Below are 17,604 nucleotides of genomic sequence, written 5' to 3' on the forward strand. Positions count from 1 at the left end.
GTTTTATCATCAAATTTTAGTACAATATCAACCATTGATTTTTTTTACCTCTATAAAATACATATCTGAGCATAAATATGCTTAATCAAATACAAGTTTTCTATTGAGTAGATAATGACAAACACATTTAAAAGTTCAGATGTTGTATAAAACGCCTAAAACTATAAATTTTGGAGGGTCCCAACCGTGAATAAACTAAAAAGGAGGACAGGATAATCCTCATTATCTAGCTTCAACACCTCATGTTTGGTTTGTCCGGCTTGTTGTTTGAAATTTTCATATTCATTCATCTCCACTACATCAGATGTAGTTCAGATTCAGATCTTAAAATAAAAAGGAAGCCAACAGGTCTCTCGACCCATTTGGTCTGGTTTCACTGTGTTTATGTCTAGCCAGATCCAGATCAGATATTCGCCTGAATCCAAATCCATTTAGTCAGATACAGTAAAAGAAATGGTATCCCATCAAAAATCGAATCCAGATTTGTGTATAATGGTTACATCTAAATTCAGAGACGGAACTTGACAATATATCCAAATCCCAATACATGTAAATGTAACATCAACTTAGTGATTTAAGCTAGTCAGATTAGGATTCTGTTTAGCTTTTTCCAACCGAATTCAATCATGCAAAATCAGCTCAAGTCTGATTCAGTAATGCCCAGAATTGAATCTTATCCGTTTACCTCTGTATCGTGGATTCTTGTCCGACAGGGTTACAGATCCGGATCCTATTTCTAGAGGCTTCGTAAGTTCCTAAGTATACTCCAGATATTTTCAGAGAATCCAGAGGTGTCCTCGAAATATTCATTCTCTCCATAAATAACTGTCTATGTTTCGCGATTCTTCCAGTCTCTCTCCAGAAGCTTGTGTTTCTGTAGCAAGAAGGCGAGTGTCGTGAGGTGCGGTTTCTCAATCCTCCTTAGTTTCTTTCATTCGATTTATTTCTGATCGTTACCTTGATCGGAACGAGAAGCATTGCTCAGTCTGATTAGGGAAAATTCAGTTTACTCCCATAATTTCACTCAAATGTTACGTCCATCTCGTTTTTTTTTAATGATCTGGGTTCTTTTTTTTCCTTTCTACTTCTTTCTTTGTTTTGATTCTTTTGGTGGGTTGTGATGTTCCTGAGTTAGAGTTAATTATGTATTGGGTTCGAATTCTATGTGGGTTTTTTTTTTTTTGACAAAGGGTTCTGCTCTGTTATTTATTTGTGTGCGTGGTTTTTGGTTATGTTGCTTCTGTTCTCTTTAGTGGTTTCCGAGACTGTGTTTGTTTTGCGTCATTTGGAGGTCTTTGTGAAATTGATAAGTGGTTCTGAAGCTTTTCCTTTTGTGTTCTGTTTGTTCGTATGTCTTATGTTGTAGAGGAATCGTTTGAAGGTGGAAATTTTGATGTCCTTAATTCCAATAGAACTTAGATCTAAATTTAAGATCTCCGTTCTGCCTTGCCTCGCCTCCTCCCTGACTTATCCTTTAGTTTCGATACCCATGCAGTTGTTTATCTGCCATCTTAAGCTAAATCTTATTTAGTCCATTGAGTTGAAATCGTGTTCTAGGGAATTGGGGTTTGGGAACCTTGTTTTCTGAATTTAAATGGCATATCGAACCCATGAAACTTTGCTTTGTGCGTTTAAATGACATATGGTGTCCATGCTTGGCGGAAAGCTAAGAAGGGCAATGGCGTGATAGTGGAACTTTTATTGGAAAATGAAACTATAGTTCTATGTATTCGTCGATTACGGACATGAGAAAGTGAGGAGACTAGTTTATTCATTGCACGAATCGAACAGCAATACTGGGTTTTTTTCTTTTCAAAAAAGCAATTTTGTTTATTTCATATCATTCAGTGGATCACCTTATTCGAACTTTTCTATTGAAAACACAATAACCATAACTGCAAAAATCATTAGAGCACCTATACTTATGTGAGCATTTAAGAAATACCTGAAGTCGGCATTGTGCAAACCTTGTTTTGAAGGACACTTTAAAATTTGTTGAATTTGCTTGTCAGGATTCTTGAATTATGTGAGGTGTTTGATACATCGGGTCTTTCATAGCTGATTTTTCTATATCTTGAACATTCTCTGTCTTGCTTATATGTTTTAAAACGTTACACCTTCAATTTTTTTTTTTTGGGTGCTTTCTTTTGGTTAGATCCTGCATACTTTTCTATTCTGATATTTTTAGGAATTTTATTTTTGCTGGATACGTTCTTGTAATTAGTTAATCACAAAAAGAAAAAATATTTTTTCTACTCCCAGTATGTTCTCATAATTAGCTCCTCATAAACAAGAAAGTGATTTGCTTAGTAACTGCAACATGTTAGGTTAATTTGAGCTGGGGCTCTGAATGTTGTTCTCATTAGATTCAAATGGTCTTAACGTCTTCACCTCCTTAGAACAGTCTGACCTTTTAGACTGCGTTTCCTAGCAAGGCAATTTTTTCATGCAAGATGCTGACTTTAATTTGTCGGTCATAGATAGTCAAGTAGATAGGACATTCATGTAAAAATGAGAGTATATTTTAAATCATTTTGTTTATGTTTTGATTTCTTATGTTATAGTATGATCATATTGGCAGATTTTAAAATTTGTGAAATCTGCTATTTTTGGATCTGTATCGATAAAATGATGATGGAAGGAGTTAAAAAGAGTCTTCAGTGCTTGCTCTCTTCGATAGGCTTATTGATTCCAATCTCTGAGTTCTGGATATTTGTCCAGGAAAAAATGTCATACCTGCTTCCCCATCTTCATTCTGGATGGGCTGTCGTTCAAGCCATACTAGCTGAGTGAGAGAGGGTTGTCATCATTCGTTTTGGACATGATTGGGATGATACCTGCACGCAAGTAAATTTGGATATCTTTATTTCTTTTTCTAAATGGTTTCCCTAGATTAATTTATTCCTTGTCAATGAAATAGTAGTAGTAGTAGTTTATGAACGACTTGGTTTATTTGTATTAGAAGCTTTATAGGAACTGTGTGGACGGCTTGATGCGGGCCTACTTAGGTGAGTCTTCCATAGTTTTCATTGATCTTTTAACTTTTATGTTGGTTTTTTAATGTCTTTATTTGTGTTAGTTCAGCATATTTGTCTCTAGTTATATGGTTGGATATTTCTCCTTTCAGTTAAATTGTGTCTTCACACAGTTTTTGTTGTTTACTTCCTGGAAAACATTTTGAGATTGAATTAAAGCATCAGACTGTTGCACACAGAGAGAGAGAGGGAGAGCAAAACTGGTGCTTGTAAAACCCTAAGTTGGTAAATCAAATTGGAAGTGATACAGCTCTGTTTGCTTTCATTTCCTAACTGGCATGGATTCCTGCAGATGGACGAGGTGCTTGCTTTCAGTTGCTGAAACCATAAAGAACTTTTGCAGTCATTTATCTGGTTGGCATCACAGAGGTGCCTGACTTCAACACCATGTATGAGCTGTATGATCCTTCCACGGTGATGTTCTTCTTTAGGAACAAGCACATCATGATCGACTTGGGTACCGGTAACAACAAGAAGATCAACTGGGCTATGAAGGACCAGCAAGAGTTCATCGACATCATTGATACGGTGTATCGTGGAGCCAGGAAGGGCCGGGGTCTGGTAATCGCACCCAAGGATTACTCCACCAAGTACCGCTACTAAATCATACTTACATGAAACAACTCCATTCTATTTTTATGCCACCACATAATGCAATCAGAAATTTTTGTGCTGCATTGTATATGATGTTTTGGCACGGTGATCAATGGAAATCTAGAACAGTTATTGACTTTAGCAAAGTTAGAAACTCACTCTATTATGCGCATGGTGGAGTTTGTAAACAGGAAGCCCGTTTACATTCAGTTATATCTTATGCGTAAATTTATATAAATAAGGTCGTTGATGGGGCGTGGATCTTTTCCACGCCTCTTAAAATAGAAAGTAGAAAATACTATAACGTGGACCACAATATCAAAAACACGTACAACCGTGCCAAAAAGGTAATAAAAAAAATTTAATGGTGAAATGATACATTTCCAGTTAGTCTCAAAAGAATGAAAATAAATGAACATTCAAGGGGCAAGTCTTGGCATTGTGAATTTGTTAGGAATCAACCATTGGATCCTGTATTTTCGATGAAAAAATGTGATTTTTGAATGCTTGAATATTTATGAAGATTATGAGCCATTGATTTCAAAGCCTTAAAAAAATCTAGTTTATGCATCAAAATTGAATTATTCAATAGACCGTTCTTATAAAACCAAGTATGTAGATCAGTACAGTTTAGATTCAAGAGAAAAGAACAAAAAATCCAATAAAATCGTGGTTCACATTAGTTCTCATATTTTAATGACTATACAAGGCGCAACTCAAACACTGAACCAATCAGTCCTCTGAGATAATATTTGACACAGAGGAAGCTCAACGCATCACAAATAGAAGTCTGTATGCACACAAACAGCAGGACCGGGACTTCAGGAATCACCTCAAGATGTATAAACCACATTCGATCATTGATTAGAACACGAGGATGAGAACATCTAGTCCAGCAATTGCATGAACCTCTTAGAGGTCTGAACAAGTTCAACTGACGCATGGCGATAGGTCCCAACTTGCAAATGTGTTTGTCACAGGCGGTCCCTCAGCGCATGCCATCCCTCCACTCGCAGATTGGTACTAGACAGTAAAGTGCTTGACAAGGGAGGTCATAAATGAACTGATTTCATCGGACAGATATCAAGATACCCCTTCAACATTGCACAAAATATTCTCAACCTGGAGTCTGAATGCCACCTCCACAAAACCTCCATGATCCATCACTTTGTCTTTTCAAAGCATATCGAATTTGGTATGTACTGCATTTTTTTAAATGATAGCAGAAAAAATTATAGATATAACAGTAAACAAAAGAAGTGACATGAATTGAATATTGAAAGTAGAAACATGGAGATATTCTGAGCCTGTTAAGGACCTGTAATAGTTTGGATTCTTGGGCAAAGATTCATCAACAAGCTCAGCCACTTCTTCCAAGACTGCATCAATTTCTGCCATCTCCCAGTCGATTCCATCTGACACAATATTGGCCCGTAGAATGGACAATCGCAGTAGTACGAACCTCCAAAAACATGAGCTGGATTTCGCAGTCTCTGCTAGAGCATGCCACTGCATTCCCAGTAGAAATCACACAAACAAAACTACATCAGAAACCATAATAGCAGGCAACTAACAAGTAGAAATCACTCAAAAGTGCTGCCAAAAGCAATCATAATAGGTACAAAAGAAGCAGACTGACAAGCTAACAGACCTGGTCGAGCATGGAGTCACAAAGGATATCAGGAAGGCTTTGGACTTGATGGTGAGACCCTAATGCCTCTGCCTTGATTACTTGCCAGTGCTTTACCAAGGTCTCTGCTTCTTCTAACGGCATCTGACGTTTGTGGATCATACTGCCAGCACCAGCAGGTTCCTTAATAAGAGCTGAAAGATCATAAACAGGCCACAGGTTTTTATTGTCTAGTGCACGAGATTGAAGATTCAGTTGCTTTTTCAATACAGAAAAGAGTTCTTTCATCCTTCCTATGATGCTGGTTCTCTTTCCATGAATTACAGAGTCTGAAGCATGATCTGCTGTCCAGGCAAAAGCTGTTGTGTTCAATTTCAGTCGAGTTGAGTTCCATCCATACGGACCATTTTTATTCCCAAATGGTACATGAAATATCTTAAAGGTTGTGAATGTAAAACAGAGCACCAAAGCAGCCACAGTTAATCTGCCTTTTGTTTGTCTTGCTGCCCACCAGCTTTCCCAAACTTTCTTCTGCGACAGGTCAATGTGTCTGTTCATTTGCATGGATGAAGCACTAGCACCACCGCTAACACTATCTCCTATCAATGGGCTCTGCCAGCCAGCTGGTGCTAATTGTCGTGTTGCTGAACCCAAATGCCGCGTGGAATCAATTTTCTGAAAAGGATCTTGAGAAGCCCCAATCTTACGAGCAGGTGGGAGAACAAAGGAAGGTTTATGGTTCACAGTTGTAATTGTTTGATCAGTCCTTTTCCTCTGCCTGCCAACATGATTCTTCTTATCTCCACCAAAAAAGTTGGCCTGCAAACAAGATCATACAGGTTAAGCTACAGTAGATTTTAAACAACCTCACAAAAGCTAGAATCACACTAACCAATGATGGAGAGCAGTCCCTTGTATCTGCAAATACACCAAGCACAGAATCCTTCAGCCACTTTTCCTGGTCAATCTCAGTGAATGTTTCAAAGAGACTTTTACAACCATAGGACTTTAGCAAAAGTACTAAAGTTTTAGCAGAATACAGATGGCTAATTTTGACAGAACCTCAAGCAGTCCACATACCCAGAAACCAAGTTTTCATATTTGCAGTCCAATGCAATCATACATCTTGAACAAGAACAGTACATCTTATCTTGGACAGACAATGGCACTCTGTAAAATCAGTAAGTTTCAGCAGAAACCATCTCTATAAAATGTCAAAAGAACAAGGCATAGATTGAGGAAAGTGAAATGGTGACTCCATAGTCACAAATATTGGTATCGGCTATATCTCGGTGAGGCTATTATAGGTTTGGTGATAAATCAAAAGAAAATCTCGGGGCTTAAAAAATATAAAAATTAACAAAAAATAAGTAAGAAAATATCATGTTTAGACAAAAAATACATAAAAAATAAAAAATAAGTAAAAAATGTAAAAGAAAGAAGAAAAAATTATTTAAAATGTAAAAAAATAAATAAAAACAGTAAAACTAATTGATAATATTGTGATAATATCTCGATATTCTCAAATTGGTGATGTTTTCAAAATATCACGATATTTTACCTATATTACTGTTTGCAGAATTTATATTGACAATATCGCGATATTTTGAAAATATCGCCGATATTTGTGACTATGGGTGACTCTAATTTGCTAAAAATACAAAAATATGACATAGGTTACTACAGGGCCATTTAATTGGTGTCGATCATTAAATGGTTCCACATAAAAAACGGTTCCCAATTGATCTTTGTCATTATCATGGTTTATGAGCCTGAAGTGGGGCTACTGTAACACCTGTGACTTTGTTTTTAACTTTTAAATTCAAGTTAAAATCAGTTTTTAAATCAGGTGAAATTCGAGAGTCTAAGTTGGCTAAAGCAGTGTTTTGGACTCAAACCAGGTTCCAAAAGAGGCTCAGAGGGGTCACGTCCAGCCCAGTGGGGGTGCCAAGCATGGTCAGTGTGGCCCACAGGAGTTCAGGAGTGACTCAGTGCTATTTGAATCTCGGATGAGTTAGGTTCGGATCAAAACCTGAGTTTGGTTCCAATGTGGATTTGGATCTTATGTTTAGATATGGATCTTTAAATGGATTTTGGATTTGTATTTCTTTGTTTAGTTCCTAGATCCAACTCAAATGAAGATTGGATCTAGATCGAACTTTTGGATCTGGATCGAGTTTTGGACCCAAACCCAAGTGAGATCCACTCCAAACTCTAGAGACCTCATTAGGAGTCTTTAAAATCCTAGAAGGATCCAGAGAGGGTGGGATGCCTCTCCTAGCGGACCCCCTCAACTAATTAAATTAATTAGTTAGTAATTAAGATAAATTAGTGGTTAATTAAATTAATTAATTATTTAATTAAGGGGTTAGTTAGTGAAATTCTGGAATAAGACTACTAGGGATGAGATTAGGTTAATTTTGATAGGGTTTGGACTCTAAGGAGGAGAAGCCCCCCCCCCCCCTCCCCTTTGTAGACTTTCTAATATAAAAACAAAAAACATAAAAAGAGAGAAGGACTCTCTCCTATCTTCTTTCTTCTCTTCTTCTTCTTCCTTAGGGTTTTTCCAACAGCGATTGAAGCTTCTCCAAGGTGTTAGGACGGGAGACGAAGGTGTTGGTGGTTCCGAAAATACATTTCAGGTAGGATTCAACCTACGCGTAGCATAGATCAAATGCAAACGCATAAACCGTGCGTCTTGCCAATTCTACGGGTGGATCTATGGTGGATCAGATCTGGAACAGGTTTGGAAAAAGTTTTGAAAGTGTTTTAATTCATTATCATGCTTTAAATCAGATCTACAAAATCGTTTTTGGTAAATCTATGTTTGAACGGCTAAACCGGGAGATTGGGTAACCCGAAATGCATAGTTTCGTATTCTTACATAATTTTAGATGGTTAAATCCTTGTTCAAATTGGATGTATATTTGCTTTCTTGCATATGTTTACAGTATGAATATGTCTGCAAATTTATTTTATGCGTTTAATGGTGTTTTCGCATGCTAACATCTTAAAGTAGTTATTTTATGCAAAAATCATGATTTATTTTGATAGTTTAGATTTCAAAGCATGTATCATAATCATATGACATCTCTTTATGACTCTAGATGGTGTTTAGATATTGTCCATGTGATGATGCATGATTAACAATCGATATTTCATGTTTATGTTTGAGTTTTCTTATTTATCTCATGATTTATATTATATTTCTCATGTCTAGATTTTCTTGACCGATCGATCGTGGTAAAAATATACCTCTCAAATCAGATCACCAATGGCCAAACCCTTTTATGGAGACCTTCCAGGCATTTGAGAGGTGTCTCAGAAAAATATTAGGCCTTATTGGTGGTACGAAAGTGAGGGTTATGGTTGCTGCAACCCAAGACAGAAATTTTATCCTACGTGCAGAGCGATTCTTGACAATCAGTTTTGCAAAAAATCTAATAAATCAATGGTTTTGAGTTAATGGCTGAGTTTTTGATATTTCATTCACATCATATGAATAGATCTGAAAAAATAAAAGAAAAATACGTTTTGTTTTCTGTAAATCTTGAAGGTTCACACAAATCGTGAAAAAATCTAGATTTTGCAGAAAACCTGGATCTGAAACTGTCTCAGGCAGACTTCGGTTCAGAAAATCTAGAAAATTTATATGATAGAGTTTTTCGACAAACTCAAATGATTCTAAAAGCTAACAAGCATACCTTTCACCAGAAAATTTGGGATAACGAAATCCCTTTCGGATTTGGTCTTGTGACTACTTTTTTGGAAAGCAAGATTTTGGCAGGTTCTGTCAAGAACAGAAAAACAGTTTTGGGTCCATGAATTTCTATGGGCAAACGAAATTGTTTTTCTGAGATCTACCATTTGGAATTGAAAGTTAATATCCTCTGATAGGACTGTGAATTTTTATAGAATTATATATGTTCATTTTGATGGTATGTTAGACCCGTGAACAGGCATGCAAATTTTGATATTATACAGTTCTTGATTTGGATAATAACTTGACTTGTAAAATTATTTTTCTAAAATCATGTGTTGGATTATGATATGAAATGTTAATCATGTATATGTTAATGTGGAATTTACCATGAATATGTTTGTATGTATGTAGATTATTTAGACATGGTGGCATATAAGACTGCATGTTAATCATGAGAATTAAGCATGATAATGAGACCAAATGGTATGCATGATTATGCATGTGTTATTCTTTGAAACTCATGGTTCACGCTAAATTAAAATGAGTCTCATGCATCATGGAATGTGATACGTAGCATGTGATATGTTGTAAGTCATCTGAGGCATGCATACATGGGACTCGAAGGCGAGTCAGGTTCGGTGGAACCAATAGAGTGCTTGTGAGTATTTGGTTTAGCTTTGTTAAACATGCCCATATACATAAACACTTTAAGCGGACTCTTGGGTGCTCCTTGTTGTACCTTGAGTTGGGTTCAAATGAACTATGTTAGGACACCTCAGTGACGGTAGGAGGTGTGGGTTCTTGCCTTATGAGGTTGTAGTTTGAGCTGCTCATAGTAGAGCTTGGGGTCGTTAAGTCTAGCACTGAGTGAACTCAGTATTGTAGTTGGACCCAATATAAATAACACCTAATAGCTCATTTGTTCTAGTGGCCTATCTTGGAGAGGGCATGAGGTATAATCGTCAACCGACACATTTTGAGGGCATTGACACTTCTTGGGGCTCCAGTCGTCGGTGTAGGAGGTTGGGGCTGTCAATTTATCCTAGGTAGACAGTCAAGCTTCGCAGAGTAGGAATCGATTTCCTAGACCACTTTTAAGTTTCTCTTTCGATTAAAGACCGCTTCAGTGGATGTTTGGCATGGCTCTTCGAATTCGATAGATTAATTAAAATACATAGCATAATAAACCATCATCTGATTGTTGAATTAGGATTAGGTCCTGAGTGTGTACCCTTCAAGAAAGCAAAGAAAAACAATGCATTAGATTAGTTTCACCAGTAGTTAAATGATTCATTGAATGTTGGCATAAATTTTTATGCATGTCATGTATAATTTCTAATTCATGCATATGTTGGCATACATGGATCTGTTTGTTTATTATCTTGATTAGTAATGATACGATACAGGTACATCACTTGATGGTAAAAATGAAATATTGTGTAATCCTGCATAGTTAAATTATTATTGTTGTGATCTTTAACTGTGTTGAGTTTATATGCTATGACTTGCTATAATCTAATTGCATTGGGAAAGATGTATGTTTTATGTATATGTATTTTTTCCATGCCTATATGAAGAATACTTTCCTAATGGGGTTGTGGCTAATGCCCATACATTTTAATATTTTAAGTAAAGAATAAGCTAAGGAGAGATGACAGGAGGCTCGGAGTGGCGTCAAGAAGGTCACATTCCTTTAGGCTTGTTAGAAGGACTGAATGATTTTATTTACTTTATTATTTTTCTTTAGTCCTATAAACTCTAATATTTAAATACTAGTATTTGATTTATTGCAATTTAATTAATGATTTCATTAAATTATTCTAGTCTTTTAAGTATGTGTTGTTAACGGTAACCTGCCCAAGGTTTGAACCGAATAAACAAAACAAAAAAAGAGTTTTCGTTGTGTTCTTAAAAATCGTGTAAGGGAATTAAAAAAAATCCTAAATTTTTCAATTTCAAAAATTGGGGTGTTACGGCTACAGAAAGAAGTGTTTCTAGACCATTTCAATGGAAACATCCCCACTTTGCAAGATGCAAACAGAACCTACAAGTGGACTGCCGAAAAAAACAAAGGCATGGGAAACCAACCATGACCATATCCAAAATATCCACCAGGACCACCACAGGTAGCATTTGGTACATGACCTCCATGTTATGTAAGATCAACCATGTTTTTGCACTCATCATAAACAACGACAGGTAAATTCTTGTTCCACTAAATAAACACGAGGAAAAATATCTTCCTACATGATGGCAGATCTGCAGAGGATGTAATATTGGCCTCAACAATGTCAAAGAAAGGCAATTTCTGTATATTATAGGTTCTCTTGTAAATTTATGGAAAAAGAAAAATTAGAAAAATAAAAACATAAGAGGGAACTAGAGTGTTGTAAAGATTTTTATGATAAAAAAATTTACAGAAGGATATGAAGAAGAAAAGAGATCCATTTTTATGTTATATAAACCCAAACACTAAAAGAAGGTAACATGACCACAATATTTTTGTACATTTGAGCTTTATTGTAAAATGGCAATTCCTTTCCAAATATTTTTTTTAACGTATAAATATCAAATTATGATATTTTCAAAATTTCAGACATCTGTGACTGATTTATTGTCAAAACTACAAGACCCTAGTCTTGGCTCTGGTAAACAGTTGCAAAGAATTGGATTTGGCACTGAAAATCTATTCTTGAGCAAAGAATTGGAATTTGGCACTGAATGAAGTGATGTAGTCCTAGTTTGCACCAAATGAGTGTCAGTTTGGTCTCATCTAAGTTTCTATGGTGAGACCATGTTAAATACTCAGCTCATTTCAAGCCCACAACTTTCTAAATTACTATTTTTCTGTGTGAAAGAAACTGTTTGCATCCTTAACTATCCCATGCTATCAAAAATTATTTTGAAAGTAATAAGATCTTCAAGAATCCAAACCAGTCCATTCAACCCTTTTTCAGTCAAGTTTCCAAAACAACGAAACTGAATTTCAATATCTCACTGTGGATGATTTGAAGATTGATATGTTTATAGGTAAATGGTTAAAGATAAGTTGATGTCCAAAACATGCCAGAAAAAGGACATGAAAAGAAAACAGAAATGACTAAAAGCAGAAATTTTCTTCAAATTTTAACTCATGAACCAATCCCATATTTTCTGCCACTTAGTCACCAGTTTAGACAACTGAAATCAGAATCAATTAATGTGTCAAAGTTGCTGGGATCCAGAGGAACATTGGACATCATATGCATATACCAATCAAGTATCAGATTTGCTAAGATGAATTAAATATATCACAAGTTTCCTGATGTTAAGAAAACTTATTCACAAAGGACCAATGCTCATCATCTAAGTCATAAAACCAAAATAAAATGGCCTGACATCAAAGACAACATAATCCAATATTGAAAGACCAAAAAAGGAAAAGAAAGAGAAATTTAGTGAGAGCAACCAATAGGTCATCCTCAGGAAAACCCGAATGATGCTTAACCAACTATCCAATGAAGATTCCGGCTGCACAAGATCAGATAATGCACAGCAGATTGACAACTAGGGACTAGTTAAGGTTTCTGCTTCTCAACACACAACAGAGCCGTAAACCTTCAAAGAACTACCTCCATATGACATACAAACACAAACTGTCATGCCAACCTTGACCCGTTCACTTGAAAATTCTGAGCTTGTCATGAACATGCAAAAACCTAAAATGGATAAGAAAGATACCAATGATGGATAGATGTCGTCGCTATCTCTATCTTCCTTGTTCTGGCTAGGCTCAACATTCGGCAAAGGTGGATTTTGATTGAACTCAAGAAGTCGAAGATTTTCAGCCACAACCCTCTCGCTTCCCTGCCAATTTAGCATTTAATTGCAGAGAAACATGACAATAACAAAAAATGAAATGTAAATTAAGAATACTTACCATTCCAAGTAGAAAAGCACAAAGGGATTCATCAAACTTTAAATTTATGCCTTCAGATGCTTCCAAACACTCACAAATGGTTTTGGATTTATTTATCTGCATCAGGCAAATAACAAGAACTTTGAGAGATATGACGCTAATAAAAGAAAAAAATTTAGATTAACAGCACAAAGACATTACCAGATCCATTTGCCTACTGGAAAATCCCAGAGCAATGTGAGCCAACAAAGCTGTATAGAAACAACTGAAGTCAATCACAACTCGTTGGTTCTGTGATTCAAGTGATTTCTTGTTCTTACGAGTAACGGCCAATGTATCCCATGAAAGAAGATCAACTATTTCAGTGGCCATCAGTTTATTCATCGCCTGGCCGAGGAAGAAAAGCCAGTCCCGGACTCTGCATGAAGTTTCAACTTCAAGGCCATGTCTAAGCAACTCACGCAAAGCTGCAATTGCACCCCGGCGCCGTTCTGCATTCTCAGCTGTGTGTGGCATGCTAAGCAGCTCCAGAGTACAAGCAGGTGCAAGCTCCTCCAATGATTCTTCAATCTGAACCTCATTCACCAAAATTCATGTTAAAAACTGTTTGCAAGTACAAATAGCTCGAAGATGGACCATAAAGCATCAAATTTTGCATTCTACCTGAGTTAGAAGGGGCAGTTTTTCTAAAGAAATTTTACTCCTCAGTAGATATTGACCACGGGCTAGGGCCTCAAACCCTTGGGATACTTTTCCCATTTCAAAAGCATTCTTCGCAATTGAGCACTTGAAGTTGAAAGGAAATTCGTCATGAATAGTAGTCAATGAAAACTTGTATCAAAACTACACTCCAGTAAAAGAAAACAGTGTAACTGACATGTTTTCACCGTAAATCTACATTATTACCTCAGCTAGTGCCATAGATAGGAGCAAATCATGAGCATATGGCTTAGCATCAGGGTGCTGAAGAGCTGCTCGGCCCATTTCTAGCACCAACTTCTCCTCCCCAACCTGCATAAAATGTTATTTCATGTTATCCAAATCAAAAGAAAAAAGGTAAAAGAGCAAAGATTCTGACACGCTGGTAAAAACAAAACACGATGACAAATTTCACCCACATCACAAGCAAAATAAGAAACACAGAACAGTTTACCTCCTGCAAGAGGCAGAGAGTTCCAGGCAACCAAGCCCATGGTATGTGAAGAGAAGATAGAGGGGGCACCTTTTCTCGTGCATTACCAGCATATTCTGGCTCAAAGAGGAGCTTATCCCTCACATCCATCAATAGATCCTGTAGACTTCCCGTAACAGGTGATACTTCAGATGGAATAGTTTCGCTATTACAACATCAAGTTTCTGCACATACCTCGCGTGCTATGACTGCATCCACGGTATACCCTTCTTCAATCTCTGCATTTCTCAGTTCCATGACAGATTTAACAATCTCATCTTTCTCTGCTTGACTAGGAATCCCTAAGATCTGAAACATGAACAAGACAAGCATAACAAGAACTGGTTCAGAAAAAATAGAGGGAGAACAATAAAACTACATGTGAAACATAAAAATAGGCAGAATAGACTATATCAATTTTGTACAAGCACTCAAATCACATGCATGTAACAACCATGTGCTGTCTAGAGAAGTTCAAATGTGCTCTGAAAATTTTGAAATGGATCAGAAAAAATACACCAACAAAAGAACTTGTCTTTCAACCAATAAAAACTTCAATATTGTTCAGATAGAAAGTTCTGAGTGAAACATAAGAAACTGGAATAAAATAAAGCCTACTAGAATCCAGAGACTTGAGTAAAACTGGAAAACTGATCAGTCCAGAATCCTGAACCTTTAACTAACGGGGTAAGACTAAATTACTCTTCCTAAAGTCTTCAATTCTGTGGAATCTGTAAGTTTCTACACGTTTAATGATAAAGTAATGAAAGAATATGAAGGAGGTGAAGAAGAATGAGAAAGAGACAAGAAGGAGAATAGGCACAATGGCGAGACTAAGGCAAGAACTAAAATTCAATCATTCTCTTCTCCAACTTATTACAAAGAACTAAAAGCATACTTGGGGCATCACAGTAATAAAAATGCCCTTTAAACAATGTTAATATATCATGTACATACAACCATAAGTAAAGACTGTATATACAGTTAAAGTGGTAGAAATGCCCATGTATACTCCAAAACTCCCCCTCAATCGGTGAGAAGATATCAATCACCTCCAATAACATGTGTGTCTTAACCTTCCTTTTGCTTAGGAATATATCAGCAAAGCTGAAACTAGGTTTCACATGAGTGGCTTTAAATAATTTAATCCACTTTCCATCTGATTAATATCCATATGGTTTGTCTTCTCATAGTATACTAGATTTGAGACTATTTGACTGGATGCTCTGTGTGACAACATCTCCATATGCATCCTTACGCTCACTCCTCGCTCACCAAGAATAGACCTTAACCACAGTTCCTCACAAACCAAGTTCCATGGCTCTATACTTGACTTCAACACTAGTCCTAGGCACCATCATTTATTTCTTACTCTTTCAAGAGACTAATCGCCTCCAAGAGAAGTATAATAAATATAAATAAACCCTCTGCCTTCTAAAGAACCAGCCCAGTCAATATCAATATAAACCTCATCACAATGCCTATAGTTAACATATAGGATTCCTTTACTAGGATTGTTTTTCAAGCATCTCAAATGACTAAACACATTCATAGCATGGGCTACATAAGATAAGAAAAGGTTAGCCTATATGTCTTTTTCTACTAACCGTCAGTATCTTTCCACATCCCCAAACTTTTCGCAGTTGTTAATTCTCAGTTTATTATTCGGCTCAAACTGGGCTGCCCACACTTCTGCAATTAGTATTCCAATTTCTTTAAGCAAATTTAAAACCTTTTTTTGAAAGACAACATAGTAGCTTTCTTTGGACTAAGTAGTTTGCAGTCCAAAATGTATTGGAGGCTCTAGTTCCTTGATGCAAAAGACTTCATGTAGATGTTTCTTCAATCTGCAAGTATTTTGCTACATCATCACATGTAATGATGATAGCATCAGTACATGCCACCGGTATAGAAACTCTTTTTCTCTACCCAAATAATGCATGGTCACTGATGTATCTTTTACATTTAATCCATATTATACGCCAAGAAAATACATTTAATCCATATTACAGTTCTATTAAATCTTTCAAATGAATTTTGAGAACCATTTCGACCCATCTCTGGCCTTCTTAAACTCAAACGTTTTCTCCCGTCTCTATATATAGCTATAATGTAATCCACGTATGTAGACACACCCGTGCGCGTGCCCGCTCTTATTTATTTGGTTATTTACGTCCAATCAACAAAACGTCAAAATTTAGAACTAATGAGAGAGAGAGAGGATGGGGGAGCTTGCTTTCTGAATCAAACCCATAATCCCAAATTTCTCAATCGCCAAGGAAAGGAAAAAAACCAAATGAGGGTATCAAAAAACGGAAAAGGAAAAGAAAGAAGAAGGAATCAACCAGAAGAATTCCGACCTGATAGCAACTAACGGGGATGTCGACCCTGGCCCGCGCCTGCCCATTCTCCACCGTCCTCGTCTCCTCCGCCACCTTCAGCCTACCCCGTCCCTGCGCCTCCCACCTCCGCCGCCCCGCACCCGAAGAAATCCCGGCCGACGAAACCCTCGGCACGCGCAAACCTCGCACCAAGTCGGAGAACAAGACGCGCCTTCTCTCCTTCGGAGCGCCCTTCAGATCACAGGAAGCCGAGACGCCGAGCGCTACCCGAGACAACGCCATCGTTCCTCAATCCGACGCTCTGCCCCTAACCATCAGACATAACCGCAGCCGTTCTTCACCGCACCTGATCCTTCCATAACAATCCCCCGCAGCGAAGACCCCACGATTTCTAGATAATCGAGACAAATGCAGATCTTTCCTCACAAAATCTTGAAAAATCGCGGGAAATGGAAGGAGAATAAAGAGAAACCCTAGGGTACGAGCGTAGTTCGGTGATTTTAGTTCATAAAAGGATAGGTAGGGAGAGATCTTTTGCATAAAATACGAAAAAAGGGAAAAGCCCTAGAGTTTCGCTTCTTTTCTCTGCTTCCCATGGTTTCTGCTGCTTTCTGAAAGTAAAGGGACATTGGAGCCTTTCAGTTCGGGCCAGAATCCGTACGAAACCCGACCCGATGAAGGTGTGTATTGTAAGGAAGTGCGGACTTAACAAATACGGGCGATATATTTTCAAAACAGTCGCACGATATTTTCAGAAGATGGCATAAATAACCCCCTTAAATATCGCATTATTTTTAGTCTCTTAGTTATCGTGATATTGATGTCGTATCTACCATCTCTAGGGCTGAGGAACGAGACAGGTAGATTGTTGCTCAACTTTTGATAGAAAAAATTCTTCCATCCCCCCTCTCCCCCACACCACACACCCAGGTGGAGGAATTTTTCCTATAAAATAGCATACTTTTTAGAAAAACTTTTCTTTTGAACACAAGATGTACTTTTTTATTTCCTACTTATTTTCTCACTTCCAGACGTTCCCATAGAGAGTTTGTTCCAACTCATAAAACAGGCTCAGCAAACCATATGTATAAACAAGAAGTTTCCATCTCGCTGGGCTGGGCTTGGTTCATTAATTAGAAATAAGTATAAGTATATTTTATAAAGTGTTTGGCTTGCAAGCAATAAGCTTAGAATTTAATCATGTTGCTTACAGCTTTCAAATAATGTATTC

At 37.1% G+C, this 17,604-nt stretch overlaps 1 protein-coding gene and 1 pseudogene across 3 annotated transcripts; one reads left to right on the forward strand and one right to left on the reverse strand.

Moving 5' to 3' along the window:
- Window positions 1–2,727: 2,727 nt before the first annotated feature.
- LOC149835656 (thioredoxin-like protein YLS8) lies at window positions 2,728–4,730 on the forward strand (annotated as a pseudogene). Its single transcript, XR_016432344.1, has 2 exons — window positions 2,728–2,847; window positions 3,328–4,730. The product of XR_016432344.1 is annotated as a thioredoxin-like protein YLS8 (transcript).
- Window positions 4,211–16,967, reverse strand: LOC149835657 (plastid division protein CDP1, chloroplastic-like). Of its 2 annotated transcripts, none has more exons than XM_090008673.1 (12): window positions 16,392–16,967; window positions 14,227–14,340; window positions 14,014–14,151; window positions 13,767–13,871; window positions 13,524–13,646; window positions 13,062–13,430; window positions 12,882–12,977; window positions 12,683–12,808; window positions 6,152–6,217; window positions 5,281–6,078; window positions 4,948–5,138; window positions 4,211–4,831 (listed from the first exon to the last, which is right to left on the reverse strand). In XM_090008673.1, the coding sequence occupies exons 1-12, from the start codon at window positions 16,653–16,655 to the stop codon at window positions 4,747–4,749; spliced, it is 2,475 nt and encodes an 824-aa protein (XP_089864799.1). In that variant the 5' UTR covers window positions 16,656–16,967; the 3' UTR covers window positions 4,211–4,746. The 2 variants fall into 2 exon arrangements, with proteins under 2 accessions (XP_089864799.1, XP_089864798.1); XM_090008672.1 differs by having other exon boundaries at window positions 6,152–6,226.
- Window positions 16,968–17,604: the final 637 nt, after the last annotated feature.

This window comes from Nuphar pumila, chromosome 6, assembly GCF_984573655.1.
Source record: "Nuphar pumila chromosome 6, dmNupPumi1.hap1.1, whole genome shotgun sequence".
NCBI lineage: Eukaryota > Viridiplantae > Streptophyta > Magnoliopsida > Nymphaeales > Nymphaeaceae > Nuphar > Nuphar pumila.